Source organism: Numida meleagris, chromosome 10 (assembly GCF_002078875.1).
Source record: "Numida meleagris isolate 19003 breed g44 Domestic line chromosome 10, NumMel1.0, whole genome shotgun sequence".
NCBI lineage: Eukaryota > Metazoa > Chordata > Aves > Galliformes > Numididae > Numida > Numida meleagris.
The window spans coordinates 18,735,470-18,757,305 of NC_034418.1; the positions used below are offsets into that span (position 1 = coordinate 18,735,470).

The 21,836-nt window shown below is 52.5% G+C and overlaps 4 protein-coding genes across 9 annotated transcripts in view; 1 reads left to right on the forward strand and 3 right to left on the reverse strand.

Moving 5' to 3' along the window:
- On the reverse strand, window positions 192-4,641 carry COG8 (component of oligomeric golgi complex 8). 2 transcript variants are annotated; one of them, XM_021408216.1, is made up of 5 exons: window positions 4,535-4,641; window positions 2,186-2,393; window positions 1,117-1,935; window positions 739-907; window positions 192-623 (listed from the first exon to the last, which is right to left on the reverse strand). In XM_021408216.1, exons 2-5 carry the CDS (start codon window positions 2,384-2,386, stop codon window positions 334-336), a joined length of 1,479 nt encoding a protein of 492 aa, XP_021263891.1. In that variant the 5' UTR covers window positions 2,387-2,393; window positions 4,535-4,641; the 3' UTR covers window positions 192-333. The 2 variants fall into 2 exon arrangements, with proteins under 2 accessions (XP_021263891.1, XP_021263890.1); XM_021408215.1 differs by lacking the exon at window positions 4,535-4,641 and adding an exon at window positions 2,618-2,967.
- NIP7 (NIP7, nucleolar pre-rRNA processing protein) lies at window positions 2,964-5,096 on the forward strand. Its single transcript, XM_021408218.1, has 5 exons — window positions 2,964-3,088; window positions 4,161-4,247; window positions 4,337-4,475; window positions 4,556-4,696; window positions 4,783-5,096. Exons 1-5 carry the CDS (start codon window positions 3,033-3,035, stop codon window positions 4,900-4,902), a joined length of 543 nt encoding a protein of 180 aa, XP_021263893.1. The 5' UTR covers window positions 2,964-3,032; the 3' UTR covers window positions 4,903-5,096.
- Window positions 5,347-8,978, reverse strand: TMED6 (transmembrane p24 trafficking protein 6). Its single transcript, XM_021408217.1, has 4 exons — window positions 7,749-8,978; window positions 6,439-6,565; window positions 6,111-6,262; window positions 5,347-5,799 (listed from the first exon to the last, which is right to left on the reverse strand). Exons 1-4 carry the CDS (start codon window positions 8,001-8,003, stop codon window positions 5,575-5,577), a joined length of 759 nt encoding a protein of 252 aa, XP_021263892.1. The 5' UTR covers window positions 8,004-8,978; the 3' UTR covers window positions 5,347-5,574.
- Window positions 9,119-21,836, reverse strand: part of TERF2 (telomeric repeat binding factor 2) — a 33,258-nt gene continuing 20,540 nt past the window's right edge. The window contains exons 1-10 of one of the 5 annotated variants that reach the window (XM_021408212.1): window positions 16,666-17,009; window positions 16,483-16,578; window positions 16,173-16,303; window positions 15,801-15,887; window positions 15,113-15,259; window positions 13,886-14,727; window positions 13,264-13,644; window positions 11,724-11,809; window positions 10,992-11,044; window positions 9,119-10,059 (exon numbers count right to left, since the gene is read on the reverse strand). In XM_021408212.1, the coding sequence (XP_021263887.1) occupies window positions 9,901-10,059; window positions 10,992-11,044; window positions 11,724-11,809; window positions 13,264-13,644; window positions 13,886-14,727; window positions 15,113-15,259; window positions 15,801-15,887; window positions 16,173-16,303; window positions 16,483-16,578; window positions 16,666-16,843 (2,160 nt within the window). In that variant the 5' untranslated portion in view covers window positions 16,844-17,009 and the 3' untranslated portion in view covers window positions 9,119-9,900. The other 4 variants (XM_021408213.1, XM_021408211.1, XR_002442092.1 and 1 more) reach the window with 4 other exon arrangements.

Here is a 21,836-nt window from a genome sequence, read left to right on the forward strand (position 1 = left end):
TCCCGGGGCCCGGCCCGGCAGCAGCCGCCGGCGCAGCACCGCCGCCATCCCGGGGGATGTGACGCGAGCGCGGCTAGAGCGGACCCGGGGCGGGGAGGGCGAGGACGGGCGCCCCCCGCCGGCTGGGAAGAGCGACAGCGCTGGCGCAGCCGAGACGACTCCAAGGCTTCAACTGGGAGAGCCACGGCAGGGACTGGGCGGCCACGCAGGCGGCAAAGCTTTATTGCTGCAGGCACGGCACGGCCCCACAGAGGGTACACATGGGGACCCCTGTGCCCGCAGAAAAAGTGTTCCCTCCAGCAGCATGGCTGTCCCCTCTCCACAGCCCCCAGGTCACAGTGCAGCACGTTCCCCTCCGTGCTCGCTCCCCTCCAGCCCCACAGCCCCCAGCGCAGGGTCCACGGGCTCCTCTTGGCCCTGATCTGGCGGCGGCTCCCCTGGCCCAGTCCCCTCCGGCTGCACGGGATGCAGGGCGAGCACAGGGCTTTGTGGGGATGGCTCTTCCACACCCGGTGGTGGCTCTGCCTCCTGTGCCGGCAGGACAGGGGCCAGCAGCTCCCTGAGGGCATCCACATCGACGCAGCCCAGGTGGCCGTAGCGCTGCAGGTGGGCCGGGGGGATGCCTACGGGACACAGAGAGAGGGGTGGGCACAGCCCTCCAGCACACTGCCACCAACACTATGTCCCATGGTGGCAACAGCATCTCCCACCTTGTTCCTCCCCACAGTGGAGCCTTACCCAGCACCTGTGCGATCTGAGCCGGGGGGAAGAGGACCTGGAGGCAGCGGTTCAGGTAGGGAAGCAGGTCCTCCAGGAATGCTGTGCAGAACTGGACAAAGAGCTCCTGCTCGCGCACACTGAACGCCGCCTCCTCCGCTCGGTGGAAGGCCAGGATTATTTTGGTCACCTGCGGTGGAGAACAGAGTCATTAATTCCCAGAGCACAATCCCCAGGCAAATCCAAGGGCCTGGAGAACCTGACACATAAAACAGCCACATCCCTTCCATAGCACCAGGTCCAAGGCAGCATTTTGGGCACAAAGAGACCATCCTCATTTGCAGCTGCTCTGTTTCTCCAAGACAAAAAAGGAGCCTGGGTGCAGCCCCAGTGCCTCACCTTGCAAAGGGCATCCTTCAGGCAGGCAGCCACATCCTGGGCCAGGGCGATGGGGCAGCAGAGCCGCAGGTCATTGAAGGCAACAAGGAGGCCATTGAGGAAGCAGGCAAGGGGTGGAAAGTCCAGCAGCACCATGGGCGGCTGCAGCGTCCCTGGCTGGGCTGAGGGCACTGGCACTGCTGCAGCACTGCCCAGCATGGCTGGGGCAGAGATGAGCGTGTAGGAATTCATCTCCTCCTGGAACTTCTCCACTGCCTCCTCCACTGCCTTGCTGAAGGTGGTGGCAGCGACACGCTGGAAGATGGGGGCCAGCTGCCCACGGAAATCAGCCCCCACCCTGCTAAAGGAGAGGCCAAAGTACATGCACTGCCCCAGCAGCGAGTCCAAGCGGCCGCCCACCCCTTGCTGCAGGTCGCGCTCCAGCACCTGCAGGAAATCGGAGACCTTCTGCAGCACCCAGCCGTGGAAAATGGCCCCCTCGTTGAGGGACGGCTGCTCGGTGGCCAGGAGTGGCTCCTCGTCAGAAAAGATGGCACGGTACTGTGTGATGATGTCAAAGAGATGGACACGGCAGGCCTCGACCGTCTTGGTGAGGTGGAAGTAGGGGTCGTCCTCAGGGATGGAGGCCTGGATGGAGCGCAGCCAGGCATCCCGTGCCTGCAGGAACTTGATGCGCAGCTCAGCCTCTGTGAAGACATCCATGCGCCGCAGATAGCCAATGACCCGCAGGCAAGTGGGCAGAGGGATGTTGGTCCGGAGCTGCTGGATGAGCTCGTTCAGCATCAGCTGGGTGGACTGCCGCACCTCGGCCACAATTCCCTGCGAGGAGAGAGCCTCAGTGGTGGGATTGATGGGCTGAGACCGATGAGCTTCAACAAGACTAAGCGCCAGGTCCCGCACTTTGGTCACAACACCCCATGCATCAAGAAATATGGTGCTGTGGCATTTGGGTCTTAGCAGGCATTTTGGGGATGGGTTGACAACTGGACTTGGTGATCACAGATCTTTTCCAACCTTAATGATTTTATGACTGCGAGACAGCCGTGCAGCAGGGGCAGCGTAGCCCTACCTGGATGACAGGAATGCTGCTGTACTTCTTCTCCAGCCGGCGCACGTAGGCTGCCAACTCCAGCGCCTCCTCATAGTAGCGGTTGCGCACACAGGTGTCCATGAGCTGCGGGATCTCCAGGATCTCTAGGATCTCTGTGTGCCGGTTCAATGTCAGGCTGTTCATCCGCCGGCTGCAGGCAATGGCCTCTGCATCACGCATGAAGCTCCTGCGGGGCCAGGAGGGATCAGCACAGTGGGGGTGTGTGGGGGAGTACACTCTGGGGCCCCCCGGCTACTCTCCAGCCCTGCCGCTGTCCTCATTCCCAACATCGGGCCCGGCACTGGCCCCAGGGCACCCCCTGCCCCCAGCCGCGCCCACCTCCAGTCCTTTCCGCGCCTTCTCAGTTCTATCCCCAGCGCCCCGAGCCTGGCCATCCCGCTCCGCGCTCACCGGCAGGCGTCCTGCAGGGCGGGCAGTCGCTCTAGCAGGCTGCCCAGCCGGCTCTCGATGCCACCGAAGCCGCGGCCGGCGCGCCCGGTGCACTCCGCGGAGCGAATGAAAGCGCGGTAGTGCTCGAAGGCCAAGCGCCGCGTCTCGGCCCCAACCCGCTCCCGCTCCGCCGCCAGCCGCGCCGGCTCCCGGCTCAGCTCCGCCAGCCCCAGCGCCGCCAGCTCGGCTACGTAAGCGGCGAGCTCAGCGCCACCGGGCCCCGCCGCCGCCGGGCCGCGCAACCAGGCCAGCAGCCGCGTTTCCTCCGCCGCCATCGCAGCCGCCCCACGCCACTTCCGGCCCAAGACCTGACACTTCCGGCACCGGTACAGCCACTTCCGCTTCCGGCGCGGCGCCGCGCGTGTGGCGCGTGGAGATGCGGCCGCTGACGGAGGCGGAGACGCGGGCGGTGTTCGAAAAGCTCGGGAGATAGTGAGCAGCTGGGAGTGCGGGAGCGGAGCGGAGCGGGGGGAGCGGAGCGGAGCGGGGGGAGCGGTGGGGCCCGACTGGGGAACGAGGGCCCGGGGCTGCCCAGAAGGCGCGGGCATGTGCTGCGTACGGGGACGGCAGGGCTGGCGGGGAATGGTTGGGGCGACGGACGGATGCAGGCGGGGGGGGGGGGGGGGGGGGGGGGCACAAGAGGTGCCGAGGGGATCGCGGCGTGATTGGGTTGGAAGGGCCCTTACAGCCCCCCCAGCACCACCCCCACCGCTAGGTGCCCCCCAGCTCAGGGTGCCTAGGGCCCATCCACGGCCTCGGGCACCTCCAGGGCTGGGCACACACTGCTCTGGGCAGTGCCGGGGCTTCACAGTAAAGAATTTCACCCTAACACTTGGCCTAAATCTTCCCTCTTTTAGTTTAAAGCCATTCACTCATGTCCTGTCACCATCAGATCGTGTAAATAGGAGAAGAACTTTTTACAAAGTCTCTTCAAGTCCTGGAAGGCCACAATGAGGTCTCCCTGGAACCTTCTCTTCTCCAGCCTTAACACCCCTAGCTCTCAGCCTGTCTCCATAAGAGAGGTGTAGCCACTGAGCATCTTTTTGGCCCTCCTCTGGACTGTCTCCAGCAGCTCAACATCTTTCCTGTGCTGGGGGCCCCAGGCCTGCATGCCATACTCCAGATGGAGCCTCACGAGGGGAGAGCAGAGGGCGACAATCCCTTCTCAGCCCTGCTGCTACCCTTCTGTCACCCATCTTGGGCTGCTGATGCAGCCCAAGATACTATTGGTTTTCTCAGTTGCAAATGCACACTGCTGGCTGATGTTAAGTTGTTCATCTACCAGGACCCCCAAGTCCTTCTCCCCAGGGCTGCTTTCTACAAATTTTTTTTCCCCAGTCTGTGTACATATCTGGGATTGCCCCAACCCAAGTGCAACACCTTGCACTTGGATTTGCTCAACCTCATGAGGTTTGAAAGAGAGGGATGGATCAGGAGGAGCTAGGAAGACCAGAAGGGACTGGAGGAACACCAGGGATGGATCTGATGTAGTTTTTTCCTGCAGCATTGGTGAAAACATCCAGCTGCTGGTGGACCGGCCCGATGGCACCTACTGCTTCCGCCTGCACCGTGACCGTGTCTACTATGTGAGGTGAGCTGGGGTTGGGGTGGCTGTGGGGCACAGGGTGAGCCCACGCAGCCCTCCCAGCCTGCAGCTGCTCCAGCCCCATCTCCCCACAGTGAGAAGCTGCTGAAGGGTGCTGCGAGCATCCCGCGGGACAGCCTGGTGGCACTGGGCACCTGCTTTGGCAAGTTCACCAAGACACAGAAGTTCCGTCTCAGCGTCACTGCCCTGGACTTCCTTGCACCCTATGCCAAGGTGGGATGTGCCCACCCCCCCACCTGCTTGTCCCCAGTGTCACCCTTTTGGCGGCTTACCTACTCCTGCCTCTCTCTTAGTACAAGGTGTGGGTGAAGCCGGGCTCAGAGCAGTCCTTCCTCTATGGCAACCATGTGCTGAAGTCGGGCCTGGGCCGCATCACGGAGAACACAGCGCAGTACCAGGGCGTGGTGGTGTACTCCATGGCTGACATCCCACTGGTGATTGGCCTCCCCCACATCTTCCACTCCTAGGGCACGGGTGCCAGGCTGCAAAACACTCTCTCTCCTCTCTTCTTCTTCCCCAGGGATTTGGGGTAGCTGCAAAATCCACCCAGGACTGCCGGAAGGTGGACCCCATGGCCATTGTGGTGTTCCACCAGGCGGATGTTGGAGAGTACGTGCGCAGTGAGGACACACTGACTTAGGACAGCGCAAGTGCTCAGGAGCCACAAGCATTCCTGGGCAGAATGGACTTGTCCTGTGTCATGCACAGTAGCAGCACACGGAGCCATAGGGAGCACACCTGGAGCAGGGGCTGGAAGCAGTTGCTGCCACTGTGAACACAAGGAGGCACCAGCCCTGCTGCTGTGGTTGCATAAAGCCTGTTCCTTCTTCCAAACTGCCTCTTGTCTCGTGAAGCACCTTACGGTGTCAGTCCTGAGGCCTGGCTGCATGTTTGGGTGCCTGGGCTTGGTGCAGCAGGCAGTAATACACAGGAGGGAGGCAGGAACACAGCAGGTAGCTGCCTGCAAGGCTACCCTCACCGCACCCAGGCAGGCACAAGAGGGATGGCTGCCACCGCTTCACAAAGGGATTCTAGCCAAAAGGGGTGGGTTGAAGCACTAAAAGCTGGCAAAGACACACTAACACAGAGTTGAGTTTTTTTTTTCTGAAGGTAATTTCTGTTAAAGGTGGGAGGTGGGTGAGCTCTGCTTCCAGGAGCACCACCTCCTCCCCAGGGCAGGACCTTGGCTTTCTTCCCCTGCTCAGGGGGAAGCAAAGGGGCTGATGCAGAGGTGCAGGCAAGCCCCTCAGTCACTGCTGCAGGTGAGTGCAGGCAGGGCTCTGCTCCTGTGGGCTGTGCTGTCCAGGAGCTGTCAGCACCTAGGCTTTCCAGAGCTCTGCACATTGAAGAGACGCTTCAAGAAGTAAAGCTGCAGGACCCCAGAGAGGACAATGACACAGCTCTGAGCTGTTGACCACCAGTTGACATAGTGGTAGTTGGACTCGAGGAGAAAGGAGTCGGCCCCTTTCCTCATCCGGGCAAAGTTGTAGAACCTCCACATATGGAAGATGTGGACCCGTAGTTTCTGAATGCTGGCCTGCAGACATAACCCAGTAGGAGGGAAGAAAGGTGCTTACAAGCCATGCTCAAGCAGATTGTGTTGCTGCAGGAGCTGGCAGAGCCCTTGCAGGAACATCCACTGAGCCACCAGTTTGGTTCAGCACAGTTAGGCAGCAGCACATCAAACGGCAACAAAAGCCCTTCCTTGGTCCCTTAGGAAGAATTTGCCTATCCCTGTCATGGGGTGCTGCTGGAGGCCAGCACTGTTGCATTCAGTTTCAGCCTATTTTTGTGTCTGCCTGACCCAGGTGCTGCTTCGAAGCACTCTGTGGCAGAAACAGCACTTACCCCAATGGCATCCAGTGTGTCATTCAGCTGTTTCCTCTCTTCTGGCTGGTCCTTTTCCATGTTGAAGCCATCATAGTAGACACCAAAGTTGAGATACACCTGCATAAAGCCAAAGTGATTTTGCCCGTTGTCCAGGCACAGCTGATAGAAACCTGCAGAGAGAAGTGGAGTTTTTTGTTCTCTGAGCTGCTTCAAGACAGTGTTACTTCCAGCACTTAATGCTGATCTGTGCTGGCAGGGAGGGCACCGTGATCACACACATCAGCACTGTGGGGAGCACACACCCCTCAGAGCCCACCCAGCCCCGGGGGACACGGGCAGCAGGGACCTGTCTCCTTGGTTGGGAAGTTGATCTGTCCTCGCACATCCTGGGAGGCGCCGAGCTGGAAGCCATGGGGGTCTCTCACCGTGGCCAGGATGTACCTGCTGTTGGCGATGCCCGTTGCCCGCTGCACCTGGAGGTGGGAGACACCCAACAGCAGGGCTGGGGTGCTGCCCAAAGAGGACACCTGTCCTTGGGGAGGCAGCACCTACCCTCTGCAGCGCATCACCTAAGGGTATTTTGTACCTGATTCTTCACTTGGAAGAACAGAAGGCAGGAGCCCAGCAGGATCCCCTCCGCTTGATTATCACTGGAGGGTGCTGGCTGCACTGAGGCATTAAATGCATCCTGCCACTGCCAGCTACACATAAATGCAAAACAAAACCCACAGCCTTGAGAAATGTCACCTCTCAGTTCTTTGTCCTTGCCCACGGTGCTGCTGGCACTTACAGAGAGGTAGGGGACCATGTTGGGTCACTGTCAGGGGTCCCAGGAAGGGACAGCAGGCTCCAAGCATGCTCTCAGCTCTGCAGAGCAGCTCCCAGCTGAGCTCCCAACTGTCTGCTGGCTTTGGGGCTGGGCTCGTGCTACATCCTGGGGCTGCTCCCACACAAGCACTGCGTGGCTGCTCTGCCAAGCACAAGGTGGTAGCAGCTGTGTCCCCACGCTCCTTCAGCCAGCAGTGTAAACAGGAGATAAAAGGGCTCCAGTTTCCCATGTGGGAAGGGGACTGAGCACAGGGACAAGCTGATACGGCTGTACCCGAGACCTTCAGCACACCTCCCAGCCATAGCTCAGAGGGAAGCCGAGGTCCTGCAATGGCCTCCAGCCAGCCCAGCAAAGGGCAGCACTCCTGCAGCACTGAGCCTGCTTCAGTGAGCTCCCTCCGGGTACAGGGCCACCACAACCAGAGCATTCTGTACCTCCTCACTCTGCACCTACTCATGGTTTTCAGTGTGTGTTTGAAAATAATAGATGGGATTGCTGATGAGAAAGCAAACTGCCTTAAAACAAACAAACAAAAAAAAGGTCAGTCCCTAGGACCAGCCACTGAAGTTACCGCAGCCATTGCCTGGTGCAACCAAGGACCTTTCTCCACATCCTAAGGACAGTGAGGCTGGAGTTCAACCACCACATGGCCATTATCCTACAAGAGCTTCTTCCATCCATCAGCCTCACTGCAGGACTAATGAGGACTGCCCACCGCAGGGCCACAGAGCTGCGGCTCAAAACCAACCCAACACAGCCATTCCTCCAAACCCATTGGCAGAAGCATCACGCTGACAACTTCACAGGACATGTCTCACAACACTCACCTCAAAGCTGAAGAAGAAATTGCCGCTCTGGTGTGCGAACTGCCAGAAGCACTCGCTGGTGCCAGCGTGGACCATGATGGCAAAGTCATAGCGGTCAGCACCACGGAACAGGGGCTCATCGCTGGACCCGCTCAGGGGCTCGGTCCTGGGGCACACAGCAGGGCCTGGCAGCCCCAGCACTAGGAGCACCAGCAGCAGCATGCTGCTTCCAGCTGGGCAGCAGCAAGGAGCCTGGGCAGCAGCGTTATCAATCATTAACTGCGCCTGTGCTGCCCCGCAGCATTGCTCAGCAGCACTGGGGCTGGTGGCAGCAGGAGCAGGCGCCACTTCTCAAGGTGATCTTGGTGCACAGCAAGACTTAGTCGAGTTTGTTCATGTAGGATCTCACCCACCTGAACCCTTCTGCTAAGGTCCAAGGCTGCTGCAGAGTGCCACCGTCACCAGCAGCATCTCCTGGCTGCACAGCACTTGTCCAGGTCCCAGCCAGCCTCACTCCACTTGCAGACTAATGCTGCCAGTGCTTGTGAGCAAAGCAATTAATCACACTGGTGATTCCTGCCCCAGTGTATGGTTCTCACCAAGCCCAGAACTGGCCCCTGCAAGCTCAGGGTGGTCCCATCTATCCACAGCTGCTCCAGCACACTCAGTGCTACAGCAGCAGAGGGAAACACACAACCACAAGCAGGTGGCAGGGGAAGCTCGTTCCAGCAGCTGCTGAAGGGCAGGGGGGAAAGCAGGTGTTTCCAAACAGACTGCTACCCAGCTCTAGCTCCACAGTTGCTTCAGTGAGCCCAGAACATTGACTGAAAAAAGAAATCAAACTCCTTCCAAAAAGGAAACTAAATGAAAGAAGTAAACAGACCAGAGGGTGGAAGCAGGCGCTATTCCAGTAATCCCTCCAGATCCAACTTCATGGTGTTGGTGTAGGTTACAGCTGCCACACAGCCAGGCAGGCAGTCCCCTTGGCACCTCTGCTCCCACGCGGCTCCACGCAATGCTGCCTGGCTTTGTGCATTAGCTCACAGCACACATGAAGCCTCCAGCTGTAAGTCCAGAGGCCGTGGGATAACTAGAAAAGCAACAAGCCTGGCTGGGCTTCCCCAACATTTTGAGGGTTTCTATACGCAGTCACTCTCACCCATAGCCAGCAGTGTGCTTTTAGGAAATGCCAATCTGAGTTCAGAGACATGAGACTTCAGTGCCCGGGAAGTGGCACTTCACACCTTCAGTGTATCCCTGTTCCACCCCCTGCCACCTGCTGCTGACACAACATCCCAGCACACTCAGGCAAACAGACAGGTCACTACACAGCCAGGGCTCCAAACTGCCTCCCTGCTATTGGAGAGGTACAAATTCACATCTTACAACTCTTGAAACTCATCAGAAAAGAACTTTATTTTATAGAAGATACCGCTCAGTAACCTGAAGGTAAGAAACAGTACCCTCAGGGCTCACATGCTTGCAGCGATTGCAGACAGGATGCTGTTACCAGGAAGGAGACAATAAGTCATAATCAACATCATTAAGCACTGGATTGTTTAACATGGGACCAATCAATATTTACTTACTAAAAAAAAAGAAAGTTGCTTAAGTCTCAGAAACCTAGGAGGGAGAGTCCCACCTGCCAGCTAGACATCCACAAAAATATTTCTGGGAGAAAAATTGCCTTGCCTAAACTTCTTCTTCCCAGAAATTGTGGGACTGCATTGCCTCTCCAAAGGAGAGAGTACAAATGGATGAAGCAAAACTCCAACAGTTTAGACAAATAAAACATAAAAACAGCCACTGACGGTAACCCAGATATTGTCAAATGGCAAAACAGAAGACATCTCAGCAGCCTATCACGTTGGCTGCAGTTGTCAGGTAGGTAAAGGAAGTCCCAATCCAGGCCATCTCCTAGCACATGCAATCAAACTGCAGCTTCTGCCAACTGCAGAAGACCTAAACCTTGCAGCTACAACTCGAGACACAAGGCTCCTCAGAAACCGCATCTGAGAAGAACCACCTGCTGCAGCAGCCTCTGGTATGACAACACACAGGGGCTTACCACGCACACCAGGGAAGTGCACTGCAGCTTTGCTGCTAGTATTGCTACGATCAACCTTTCAAGAGCAAGAACATTTTAATACTAAGGATCCCGTGGTCCCCAACTTTAGGCAATTCCCAGCTTTTTCATGGTCCGATAGCGATCCTTGATCTGCACTGATGTGCGGTTCTGGAAGGGGTATTTCTCAGAAATGGTCTTCCACCTCCCTTCTCCATACTTCTTCACTCCATCTTTGATCCACTCACTTTCCTGTACTGTCCACTTCTAAAAAAAGCAGGTAAGCAGTATTCTGTGAGTTTAGAGTACAGTTTCATAAAGGAGTTATAGAGCACAGTTCTCAGCAGAACATCTCCTTCCTAGTTAGTTTTCCCTTATCATCTGTGCTAGGAACATGGAGGAAAGGCAGAACTGTTCTGTCAAAAGCACACAAACATCCAAAAATCACTTATCACTGAGATAAGAATAACACCAAGCTCTAGCACAAGCTTGAGTAGTTCTGCTTCCCAAAACACAATCTTAATCACACAGAAGAGAAATTATCCATTGATGCAACAGCAGAGGTACAGAGTACTCAATGCCTACCTCCCACACAGCTGCACAGAGGCAGTGTTATAATTGCAAGGTCAAGTCTGCTGAATTTTTGCATGGGAGGCAAATAAAGCACAATTGCAGAAAGCAGTCAAAGGGCAAAAAGCACTGCTTTGTGTACAGCTGCGTAAGAGCTAGCAGCCATTCACCGGCAAGTAAGGCTGACAGTTGTTAGGAGCTCTTGGAAGGTAACAGCTGCCTCATGTACGTCCCTCACCTGAACAAGATGCTGAACCTCTCCAATGCTCGCAAACCCACTTCTGCATCCTGTGCACCAGGCAAGAGCAGCTTTGCTCAAGTACCCAATACCTGATATACGGGAGGCACAGAACCGCAGCCAACTATCAAATCTTTTTTGAAAGAGAGAAACTCACACCAGCTCTGTAAACACAAAGACCCAGAGAACTAACCAAGCCTCAATGCTGCAAGGTCTCAGCAAGAACCACTCTCTAGCCCCACCTGCGTGCATGGTAGCAGCTCAGCCTGCTGCAGGGGACTGCACCAGAGTATTCTCACCAACTTTTCCAATCATTTTACAGCTTGCTTTTCTCTACAGACATGTTCCGATTTCAAACCTTACAGAAAGGCTGCAAGAGCTCTAGCATTACCTGTTTCTTGGAACCATAGACTGTAGAGTTATTGCTGCTTGTCTCAGTGAATGCTGAAAAGCAAAACAATAAATTACATTGTGTAACAATGTAATGTCAGGACAGACACCTCTAAGAGACAGCGTCTGGCTTAACTGCCAAGCTCTGCAGTTTACTTACAATGAGAAAATCCCATGACATACAATAAAACTAAATTCCTTTATCCCTCTCTTTTAAACCCTGACTGCTTTATGGAAAGCTTCCCAATAAGATCTGTTTTGTTTCAAACTAGTCAGTATGTCAAGAACAGGGGCAACTCCAGGATGTTGCTATACTCTGTGCTGAGGCTGGAATTTGGCATTCCAGACCCTCATCCACTTCTTTTAACTAGCAGTGCCAGCTAAGCCATCCATGTAGCTGCAAACATAGTTTCACCAGAAAATTCATCTGCCTGAAAAGGTAAACTTAACCTTTATTTCATGACTATAAAGCAGGAAAAGGAAAGGAGATGTATTTCCAATATTTGCATCCTTTACATTAAGCACAATTAGTCTAAAAGTTGAACAGGAGCTTGATACATGTTTCAAGCTAAGAGGCACAAAACTCAAATATCTCAGCATTGGGCAGCTGATCTTTTTTTTTTTTAAACCAGAAATCATAAATCTGACACAAAAGGTAGCAAGGCATCTACAGACAAAACACAAAACCAGGATTATCATCAATTAACACCTGTGACAGCAGCTCTGTATTTACCTGCATCTGCAAAGAGCTCATCTTCACCACTCCAGCTGTCTTTTCCTTCTTCACAATAGGAACTATTCCACCTTGGTTGAGAGGATCTGAAAGCAGGCAAGCATTTACTTCAGCTAATGGCTAGTAAGATTTTGGTGGAGGAGTGCAGGGCCAGCTAGAGCACAGCAGGCAAGCAATGCAGAAAAACACACCACAAAGCAATGTGTAAACAAGCCGCCCCCTCCATTCCCCTCAAAGTGGGGATGAGTCCTTAGGAGCCCCTGCTGGAGGCTACAGCCTCTATCTCATACTCAACAAGTGGCATATTGTATTCCGTAATCTGCACTTACAAAGCCAAACAACCTCATATTAACAACACCAGCAAACCAACAAGCACTGAGCTTTCCAGGCCATCACATACAGCACTAACTCAACAACAGCTCGGGGCAAGAAGCCTGTAGCATTTCTAAGCATCGCTTAGAAGTTTCCACTATTAACACTGACAGCAGCTGAACTAGAGGTGCCTCAGTGCTGTCACCTGCTTCCATGTCTCAAACACAAACATGTGAAATTAAGTTAGGCACTTTAGAAATACTTCCCAAAGTTCATGCATAGCTATCACACCCCATACAGCTGGACAAAAATAAAGTCTCAGTGTCATCTCTGGTCATTAGCTTAGCCCTGGGCAAGACACTCGAGAGATTTCATCGCTGCTCATACTAACGCACACGGCATCATAGTACATGATGCTTGAGGCCACTCTTGTGTTTCAGAGCAAGACAACGTGTCTCCAGAGAAGAGAAGCTACACAGAACACAAAGATCCATACTGCCTACCTTCAAAAACTAAACCTTAGATTCTTAGCAATCTTCAGCCAGGAAACCATGGGAAATTGTGATTTATTACTCCTGAACACAAAGCTCTCCTCAAACAATCTTCCCAGTTTCACTCCTGGAGGTCCAAAGTATTATTGCTGTCTGCTGTGCATCCTTGCTAACCAAAGAACAGCAGTTGAAGCAGGAGGCTGTCACACCCTTCCTACGGCTTGCAAAAGGAGATACTTGTGAGACTTCGCTTAAGAGTCTTGTATCAGTATTAATCTCAGACTTCTGCCAGTGAGCACACTTTGCTGTTTTCTGTAGGAAATACTTATAAAAATTAAAAATCTAAAATCCCTCTACCTCCTTTACAGCAGCCATTTCATCTATAAGGTAAGCAGTAACAAATTCCAGAAAGTCAGAAAGCTACAACTACGAGCCTCTTAGCCAACATGTGTTTCAGAAAAAGAGAGTTTGAGATTCTGCTTCTCAAAGGGCAGAAAGGTTACCCCCACCGTGTGACTGTCAGAATTACCTATGACTGACTGCTGCTGGACCACTGTCACCTCTAGTAACCAAACAGCAAGCTATAACAACAGTTTACCACATATGCTAGTGGACAAGGATGGCAATATACACAAATTACAGAAAGGTTTTTGTCATTCACTTTGGTAAAGTTGTTCTACATGAAAATACCAGGTGCAGATTTGATCATAGCACAAGAGACAGGCTTCATACTCAACCTTTCAGTAGATACAGGCTGGTCAGGCAATTCCTGAACAAGTCTACAGGCAGAAGATACAACTCGTTCCTGGGAAGAGTCTGGGCTTTCACTTGACTTGCTGCAAGGGCTGCCTTGGTCCAAGATCAATTTGCTTATGGTGAACAAACGTTTGCTCTTATGGGTTATTTCAGGAGAGTCTAAGGTCTCAGAACCTTGATTCTTCTCTTCTTTCCGTCTCTTGGTTCTGTGGGATACAGAAGGAGACATTTGCTGGGGGGAAGGTAAGTCTGTTTCATCCAGTTCACTGAAGAGTGCATCTGAATCCGGGCAGTCCGACAGCATCTTGAAAGCTTCTCTCAGAACAGAAATTCCGTACGTGGTTACAGTTCTAAAGGGCCTCCTACAAAATAAACAAAACTAAGCAGCTTGTAAGTCTTTCACCAAAATGGTTCCACTTCACTGATATCAGTCTTTTCCCCATGCTGTGACCCTCACCAATTCACTATGACCCTAGGGTGCAAGTAAAATCTATTAAAGAAGGCAATCCCAACCCTTCTGCCCACCCTCCTTATGGACACTGCCAAGGCCACCTAGCACAGTCAAATTTTATCTACAGCACAGGGCCAGATTTCTCCGCCCACCTTTCCAAATCCCCGGAGGACACTCCTGCATGCACTGGAGCTGCAGCTGCTGGTTGTTCAGATATTTCCATAGGTACAGAAAAAATTTTCGAGTTCTTAACAGCTGCTATTCTAGGCTCAGAAACCGCTGAGTAACTAGCACTTTTCATAGGCGTGGGAGCTCCTGCTGTGTCCTTTGTCCTTTCAGTAGGGCTGGGCTCTCTCACCACATCTCTGGCTGTTTCCGCATGCTTTGGAGCTCCTACCAGGACCTTCCTCCTTTCAGCAGGGCTGGGAGCTCTCACTGTGTCTTTCACTGTTTCTGCATGCTCCGGAGCTCCTGCTAGGTTCTTTGCTGTTTCAGCAGGGCTGGGAGCTCTCACCACATCTCTTGCTGTTTCCGCATGCCCTGGAGCGCCCACTGGGTCCTCTGTGCTCTCAGCAGGGCTGGGCACTCTCACATCTCTGGCTGTTTCTGCACACTCTGGAGCTCCTACCAGGTCCTTTGTCATTTCATAGGGACTTGGAGCTCCCACCACATCTCTTGCAGTTTCTGCACATCTTGGAGCTCCCACTGGATCCTCCGTACTTTCAGCAGGGTGGGGAGCTCTCACCACATCTTCCACGGTATCTACACGCTCTGGAGCTCCTGTTGGGTCCTTTGCCATTTCAGGGGGGCTTGGAGCTCTCACATCTCTTGCAGTTCCTGCACGCCTTAGAGTTCCCACTGAGTGCTTTACCCTTCTTAAGGGCTCAGAAGCTTCTTCCTGGTCCTCTGCCCTGCTTGGAGACTCAGGAATCATCGATGAGCGCTTTGGTTCTTCAGCACATTCTGAATTCAGGCATGATGAATTCTTCATCATCTTTGACAGGAAAAAATAAAGCATGTAATCATTATAATGATAATTCACTGCTACATCATTCAATTTTATGCTCTCCTAAGGAGACCTCACTGAGCACTACGTACAGAGTTCATGTCTACCAATTAACGTCTGTAACAGTTTGAAAAGCATCTACAACAGTTTAAACTTTCTAGAACAGATTTAAAGTATTTCAGATTTAATCCACTATTAACTAGGTGCTTAAACTCTGTAACAGTTTTGCATGTTCAAGCCAAATTACTGCATTTAATTGTCTCACAGAAAGGTGAGAATTCTCCCCAAGATTCTATTTCATGCCCTGTCCTACTGCACACGAGGGCAGAAGCCAGCACAGAGTCAGACGGACGTGAACAGGGCAGACACTCACCGTTACTAGCAGAGGCTCTGAGGTATCCACGTAGGCCTTCAGGAACTGAAACATACTCTGCTGGAAGTTTACGTATGAGAAATCTTTGACTATTGGATGAGCACGATTCTTCTCCCTGATGATAGTCTGCAGCTCTGTCCTCTTTTTCTGAAGGAGGCAAGAATGCTCCAAATAGTTATTTGGCCTAAAAGCGACAACCTGAGGAAGCGGGTCTGGGTGCCTTTCCTATTGGACGCTACGTAAGCCCAAATAATTTACACTGACCTAAATTTAGGAAAAGGCTGGAAGAAGAGGAGATCCAACTGTTTTCAGCAATTCTGTTTGCTTCCAGTGCCCCAGATAGTACACTGCCTACAGACAGGAGTGAGGCCTCTTCCCACCCTCCTTGGCAGCTCCTGCTCTAGCACGTAAGCTTGAGTTTGTCCTGAGGCAAAGAACGAATGAAGGAACACGTGTGAAGAGTACACTCTGAAGCGACAACCAACAGACTGGAGAAATGCTCAGCGCTGAGGGTTTATCTTTCGAGAACTCATTTCACTTCACTACTCCTACTCTCCTCTTTTCCAGATTTACCCAAGGGGCTTCCCTCACAGTGAAATTTATGGCTATGGCAGAAGTCACAAATGCTCCATAATATCCCATGAGCCATCACGGCCCTCATCCATCTTTCATTCAGGTGCCAACTCACCTGGTTTCCAGTATCCTTCTCCATATGTCTCCTCAAAACTGCCAAAGCTTTATCAAACTCCTTGTTTTTTATGCAGACAATAACTGCCTATGAGAGAAAAAAAGACCAATTTCTCTGTTGATACTGCATTAACTCTACTCTAAATGGGAAAGCACGTGCAATAATCACCATAGCACATAGGTAACTGCTTAGCTCTCTGTGCAAGTTAGCGTTCAGTTCTACAGTAAATGATCAAGAAGTACACACTGAAGGTATGCATTTGCACCCAACCCACTGCTAACTATGATTGCTCATGTTATGTAACTACTGTTGTTCTCAGGAAACTACATGAACACAAAACACAAGCAGTGTATTTATTAGAAAAGGTCTTACAGCTTCCTTCAGTACTTTGTGGATGAATTCTATCTTCTTTTCAGGCACACTGAATTCTTTTGCAATCAGCTGCAGGATTCCAATTGCTGACTCAAGAGGAGTGAGCTCCGTATCTTTATCAAAGGTGCAATCTACAAAAATTCACAGCCCATGGTTTGAAAAATGGACACAGAAATGTTCTGTTTGATCACAAGTTCTAGAGCTACCGATGAGAACAGGCGGAGTTCCTACACAGGAAGTTCCCCTGGGAGAGCCATAAACCCACAGAGGCACCGCCTGACGTCGGGTAACCGACCCCGCTGGGACCCACCTAGGTTCTCGCCTTCCTCGATCCGCGACAGGAACTGCATGACGCGCAGCATCTGGGCCACTGCCGGCTCCCGCTCCAAGGGCCGCACAAGCAGCGCTGCGGGACAAAAGAGGGTTACTGCGGGACCGGCCTACCCCAGCCCCGCCCCGGGCCTCCCCCTGCCCAGCACCTGTCCCCCCGCACCCTGCATCACATCGCGGAGCTGCCGGAAGTCCCGGTTCCGCCCGGTGCGGTAGGCCGCCACAGCCTGGTGGAAGTAGAACTGCAGCACCCAGCGGTTGACCGCCTGTTCGCGGTCGTCGCCCCGCACCGATGTCTTCTCCTGCTCCTCCATTGCGGCCCGCGACCGCTTAGCCGCCATCCCGCCAGGAAGTGACGCGCGGCAATAGACGGAAGCGACGACAACACCGCGCCAAAACAGCCACCCGCCCTCCCCTCCGGCGCTGCAGCTTTATCGCGAGAAGTCATCCCGCGATGACCGGCGTGCCCCGCACCAGCCCCGCCGCGCTGCTGCCCCCTGGCGGACAGGAGGTGCGGCCGAGCCCAAAGGCGCCCCTCGGTGCTTCTAGGAAGCTTTTATCCACTGCTCATACCCCAGCCACTCCCAAGCCCCTTGCCCAGCCCTGTTACTGGAGAGGTCCTAGAATCATAGAATTGGATGAGTTGGAAAGGACCTCTAAAGGCCATCTGGTTCAACTTCCTGCAATGAACAGGGACACCCATGGTTCTCACAAGCCCTTCCACCCTGACCTTGAATGGATCCCTCCCTCACCCTGCTAGCCACATTGCTTTTGATGGAGCCCAGGGTACTGTTGGCTTTCTGGGCTGTGAGGGCACAGTGCTGGCTCATGTTCAGCTGCCATCCACCAGTACCCGCAAGTCCTTTTTGGCAGGACTGTGCTCCACCCTTTCGCCCCCCAGCTTGTACTGACAGCAGGGCACTTGGCTTTGTTGAACCTCGTGAGGTTCTCCTGGGCCTACTGCTCCAGTCTGTCTAGCTCTGTCTGGATGGCATTTGCCAGCACCATGGGCAATGCTCCCTGTCACAGGGAATCCAGCAAGTGATCCAGTGATCCAGTGAGAGGGCAGTACAAGCACGCTGCCAGAGCCAGCCTTGGTGCTGCGAGCTGTCCCTGGGGCCGTGGGGCCCTGCCACTGCACCGTGCCTCATCTCAGAGGCTGCTTCACCTCAGGTGGAAAAGCACATGAAAATTCCTATCACGTGAGGTTATCCAGGATACTCCCTTCCCTCCACCCCTGGCCAGAGGAGAAGGAAACGCACATGAGAAAAATCCGCGTGTCAAGTGGAAAACAGTAAAACTGGGAGGGGATTTTATTGGCAAACAAAGGGAGATAAAAATAATCGTGTGAGGCCCAGTGGCAGTGGCTCGCCCCAGGCAGCACGGGTCAGAGGGTGCTGTGCAAGGGGATGGTGTCACGCGACCAGCATGGTGAGCGTGGCTGTGGTAGGAAGGCTGCAGAGGGAGATAGGGACGGCTGCTTCCTGGGCCGAGACAAGATGACAGAGCAACGTGCTTTGATTAGGATACTTCACTGTATGAAATTGCACGAGTAACATGATTGAGCTCTTTTTGTGTCACAGCATGTAAGGACGTGGGGCAAGGTGGGACTCCTGAACTTCACTGCTCTCCCTGATCTGAGGGTTTTGAGCAATTGCATTTACTTCTGCTGCGAGACAGAAAAGAGTCCTTGGAGCCCTCTCTCCAGTGAAATGATGAAAACACTCTCCCTTAGCCACATGGGCACAGCCATGCAAGGGCTGCCTGCCTCCTCTAGCCCTGTGGAACTCAAGGAAAGCACCATATCTGTGGCTTACTAGGCCTGGCCTCCCGAGCCCCCTGCTTCCAGCAGTGCTACTGCCCTTGTGATACCCACCAGCACCTCCCTGCCATTCCACTAGAGCCTCAGCACAGCTCAGTATCTCACTCCCTACTCTAGGAAATCAAGCTGCTCCAGGCTAGAGGAGACTGATGGGATTTTTACAGCCCCTGTGATCTCTCTGACAGCAGCAGCTGAAGGAACCGTAGCACAATCATGCTGACAGGTGTCAGCAGTCACTGTGGCAGAGAGCTGCGAGGCTGCTAATCCCCCCAGCTCTGCTGCTACCAGGGCACGTGGCAGGGGCTGCAGTCCTGGCATCTCAAATAAGTCTTAGCTCCCACGAGGTCTCCTGGCCTGCCTGTGCCAACAGTGTGCTAGCAGCATCCACCACTGGAAAATGATTTTGTACTAGTGATTTCCAGAGTAGCCACAGCACTACAAGCCATTGTTATGCTCTCTCAATCTTCTTTGATGAATTAAGAGGAAGCAGGGATTATGGAAGTGAGACCAGCAATGCTGTGAGCCTTGCTGTCCACTTTCACTGAATCCTTTCCCAGTGTCACCATCAATTCCCTTTCAGGAAAAGGTTTGGTGTTTTGTGTGCCAAAAGAAACACTGGACAGGAAGACACAAATTACAGTCATGCTTGTGCTTTTCAGACTTAACTAGCTGATTTATGGATTTTGATGAAGCGATTACAGATGAAAGAAAACATTCCAGGGAACGAGATCTACACGTTGCTGAGGTCTCGTGTCTGTCCTTCTGCTCGATTTATAGTGGAAAACAAAATAGGAAAATTACTGGGGGCATTCTGGTCACCATGCACTCCTTTCTCTCTTGTGTGTTTGTGCACCCGCTGCGTGCTCAATGCTGCACCAAGGGGAAGACAGCATCTGCCCCAAAAGGCCTGCACCCTGAACAGACATGCAGTAGATTTCTGACTTCTGTTGGATAATGGTCACGGGGAGCAGTGATTGAATTCTGTTGCTCATCAAATAAATACAGAAGTCGTTTCTCACCACAATCAGAGTTTGTATTGTTAATGTGCCTTGGAAGCCTTGTCCTGGACCACGATCCCACTGTACTGCATACAAGTGCAGAAGAGATACTGTGCCAGGTAGTCTTGGAAAGACAGTGGATAGCTACAGAAAAATAGCAACAAAACTGTTGTCAGAGTAGAAACAGGAACTGCTGAGAAGGGTAATGCAATTGTCTTGAAGAATATATGGAAAAACCCTCCAAGCATGCAAGCTGCAGAGATGAAAGTACAAAGGCACTTATTCAAAAGTTTATCACATGTTGCAGAAAATGATGCTGTGAACCAACTGGACACAAAAGGCGAATGCTTCCTAATGAAACTAAGACAGGCAGCAACATGCTGAATGGGTCTAGAGAAAGGGACATTATTTTTGATGCAGCCTGTGTGTAGCAGAAATGCTAAGTCACGTCCTGAAGCAGTGATGGAGCACCTGGTGGGAAGGCAGGGCCAACCCAGGGGAGCTCAGGTGCAAGCAATGCACCTGAGTGATCAGGAGGGGTGGAGCCAGGATGCACCCCTTCCCAGACCTCATCTAAGGGTTGGCAGGGGAGGTGAGGGTGTTTTTCTAGAGATTTCTGTCTACCTGTAGCTTCCTAAGGGTGAGTAGTTTTTCTTCCTTTGTTTCTGTGTCCCTGGCTACTATATTTGGGCTTATTCTCATTTGCTGCAGCCTAGGATTGTACTACTCTGCTATTATTGCTGTACTTTCTATCTCATTGCAGCATGGATGGACCTAGCAGAAAAACGCAAAGATGAGTAGCCTGGCCAAAGCAAGGGTAGAATAACCTCTACAACAGCCCTCTGTGTGAAATGGGGCATGACTGCACTTGCCAAGGCTAGGGAGAGGGATGTTGTGGCAACAAGGTTGCAAGATGATGAAATCTCAAAATGAGTTTATAGGACATAACTTGATGAGAGCAAGGAGAGCTTCCCCCTTAAAAGTGTTCCACAGAAAGGAAACTGAAAGATTATGTGACATTAGTACTTCTATGCCAGAGAGACTGCTTGTATTACAGGCAAAATTGAAGACGCATCCTTAAGGACTGAAAAGAGATGCACAAGAAGGACTGAAAGAGGAAGAACAAGCTCAAGGTTTAAGCTGCTTTAAGACATGGCTATTGATTAAGTAACTGTGAAGAAGTTTCAGAACAGGCAAAGATGTTAACAGTCTACAAAAATCTGGTTGAGTACATGTATAACTTGCTGAAATAGAGAATATACTTGACCCTGCAGTTACATATGGAGGATCCGTGTTACTCTGAAATAAATGGAGAGGATGCTGTGCCCTCCAGACTGTGACAAAGCTAGAGAGACAAAAAGGGCCAAGGATTTCAAGAACAGTGTGACATCAGCAGCTAAAAAGAAAGCTATCATAGATGAAAGCACCGAGAGATGGAGAAGTATACCAGCTTTATGGTCATCTAAGTACACGCCCATAAAGGAACAGAGTTTAATGTAGAGGTTGTCCACACAAAACCTATGATTCAATAAAGCAACAGAGCAAAGGCAGAGCTGGTGTGTGCAGCCACATGCTGCTGCACTCCCAGACTCTGAGAGATGCAGCCCCATGCCAGCAGAGTATGAGTAAGAACTGTGGTGAAACATCAGTTTTACAGCTTACTCTTTGAGACTGAGAATAAATGGAAAGCAGGAGACGAGTCCAATGCATGTGACTCACCTGGCTTTAGTGCCTCCAACACCTTACCTCGTACACCTTACACAGTAGCTTTATTTCCTTACCACTTCTTTGATTGCATCTTGATTCTCATTTCCTTGTATAAAACTAGCAGAATAAGGTGAGGATAAGCCAGTGTGTGATAAACAGAGGCCATACCAGGTCTCAGCTCAGAACTTCAGCCCTTTATGAAGGTTGTATACGAGAACAGAACTGGAATAGAGCGCAAACATCAGCAGGGCAATATCTCCCCAAACCACTGACTGTGCTGTACCCACTGAGTGTGCCACCAGCCCCTCCTTTGTGGGAAGAGGCACGCTGTGTGCTGTGCTACCTTGCCTGAGTGCCTCTCAGAACCCCCACCGTGCAGGTGTGTAGTGCCTGAGTACTGCATATACCTTTAACCTTTATCCCACGTTACTGACAGTATCAGCGCTTCTTTCCACACAGGGCATTTCTGCTGCATTAGAACAAACAAACCACAGCCGTGAAGGCGAGTTCACACGTGAAAAGCACTGGCTCTACAAACTGCCCGGGTTCCCGGGCTTCCAGTCTGTCCCTAACCCTGCCCGCTGTGCCTGTGAGGGAGCAGACCTTCAGGAACGGGTAACAAGGCAGCACTCCGGGAGCGTTACAGCACTAGCTCAATGTTGAGATGTATGAGATTAACATTTGCTTTATTTACAGAAGGAGCAGTCGTTCTGCGAGGCACTGGAACCCCAAGTCCCCCGCCGAGCTCAGCCTCCGGGGAGGACGGCGGGGTCAGGCTGCCTGAGGTGAGGCGCACCGCCTTCCCGC

Coding starts and splice junctions, on each gene's coding strand:
- COG8 (XM_021408215.1), bottom strand. CDS start 2,931: ATGGCGGCGGAGGAAACGCGGCTGCTGGCCTGGTTGCGCGGCCCGGCG. Junction 2,394..2,617: donor GCCCTGCAGGACGCCTGCCG/GTGAGCGCGGAG, acceptor CTGGCCCCGCAG/GAGCTTCATGCGTGATGCAG. Junction 624..738: donor TCAGATCGCACAGGTGCTGG/GTAAGGCTCCAC, acceptor TGTGTCCCGTAG/GCATCCCCCCGGCCCACCTG.
- NIP7 (XM_021408218.1), top strand. CDS start 3,033: ATGCGGCCGCTGACGGAGGCGGAGACGCGGGCGGTGTTCGAAAAGCTC. Junction 4,476..4,555: donor TCCTTGCACCCTATGCCAAG/GTGGGATGTGCC, acceptor CCTCTCTCTTAG/TACAAGGTGTGGGTGAAGCC. Junction 4,697..4,782: donor CCATGGCTGACATCCCACTG/GTGATTGGCCTC, acceptor CTTCTTCCCCAG/GGATTTGGGGTAGCTGCAAA.
- TMED6 (XM_021408217.1), bottom strand. CDS start 8,003: ATGATTGATAACGCTGCTGCCCAGGCTCCTTGCTGCTGCCCAGCTGGA. Junction 6,566..7,748: donor ATTTCTTCTTCAGCTTTGAG/GTGAGTGTTGTG, acceptor TCCCACCTCCAG/GTGCAGCGGGCAACGGGCAT. Junction 5,800..6,110: donor ACACACTGGATGCCATTGGG/GTAAGTGCTGTT, acceptor TTATGTCTGCAG/GCCAGCATTCAGAAACTACG.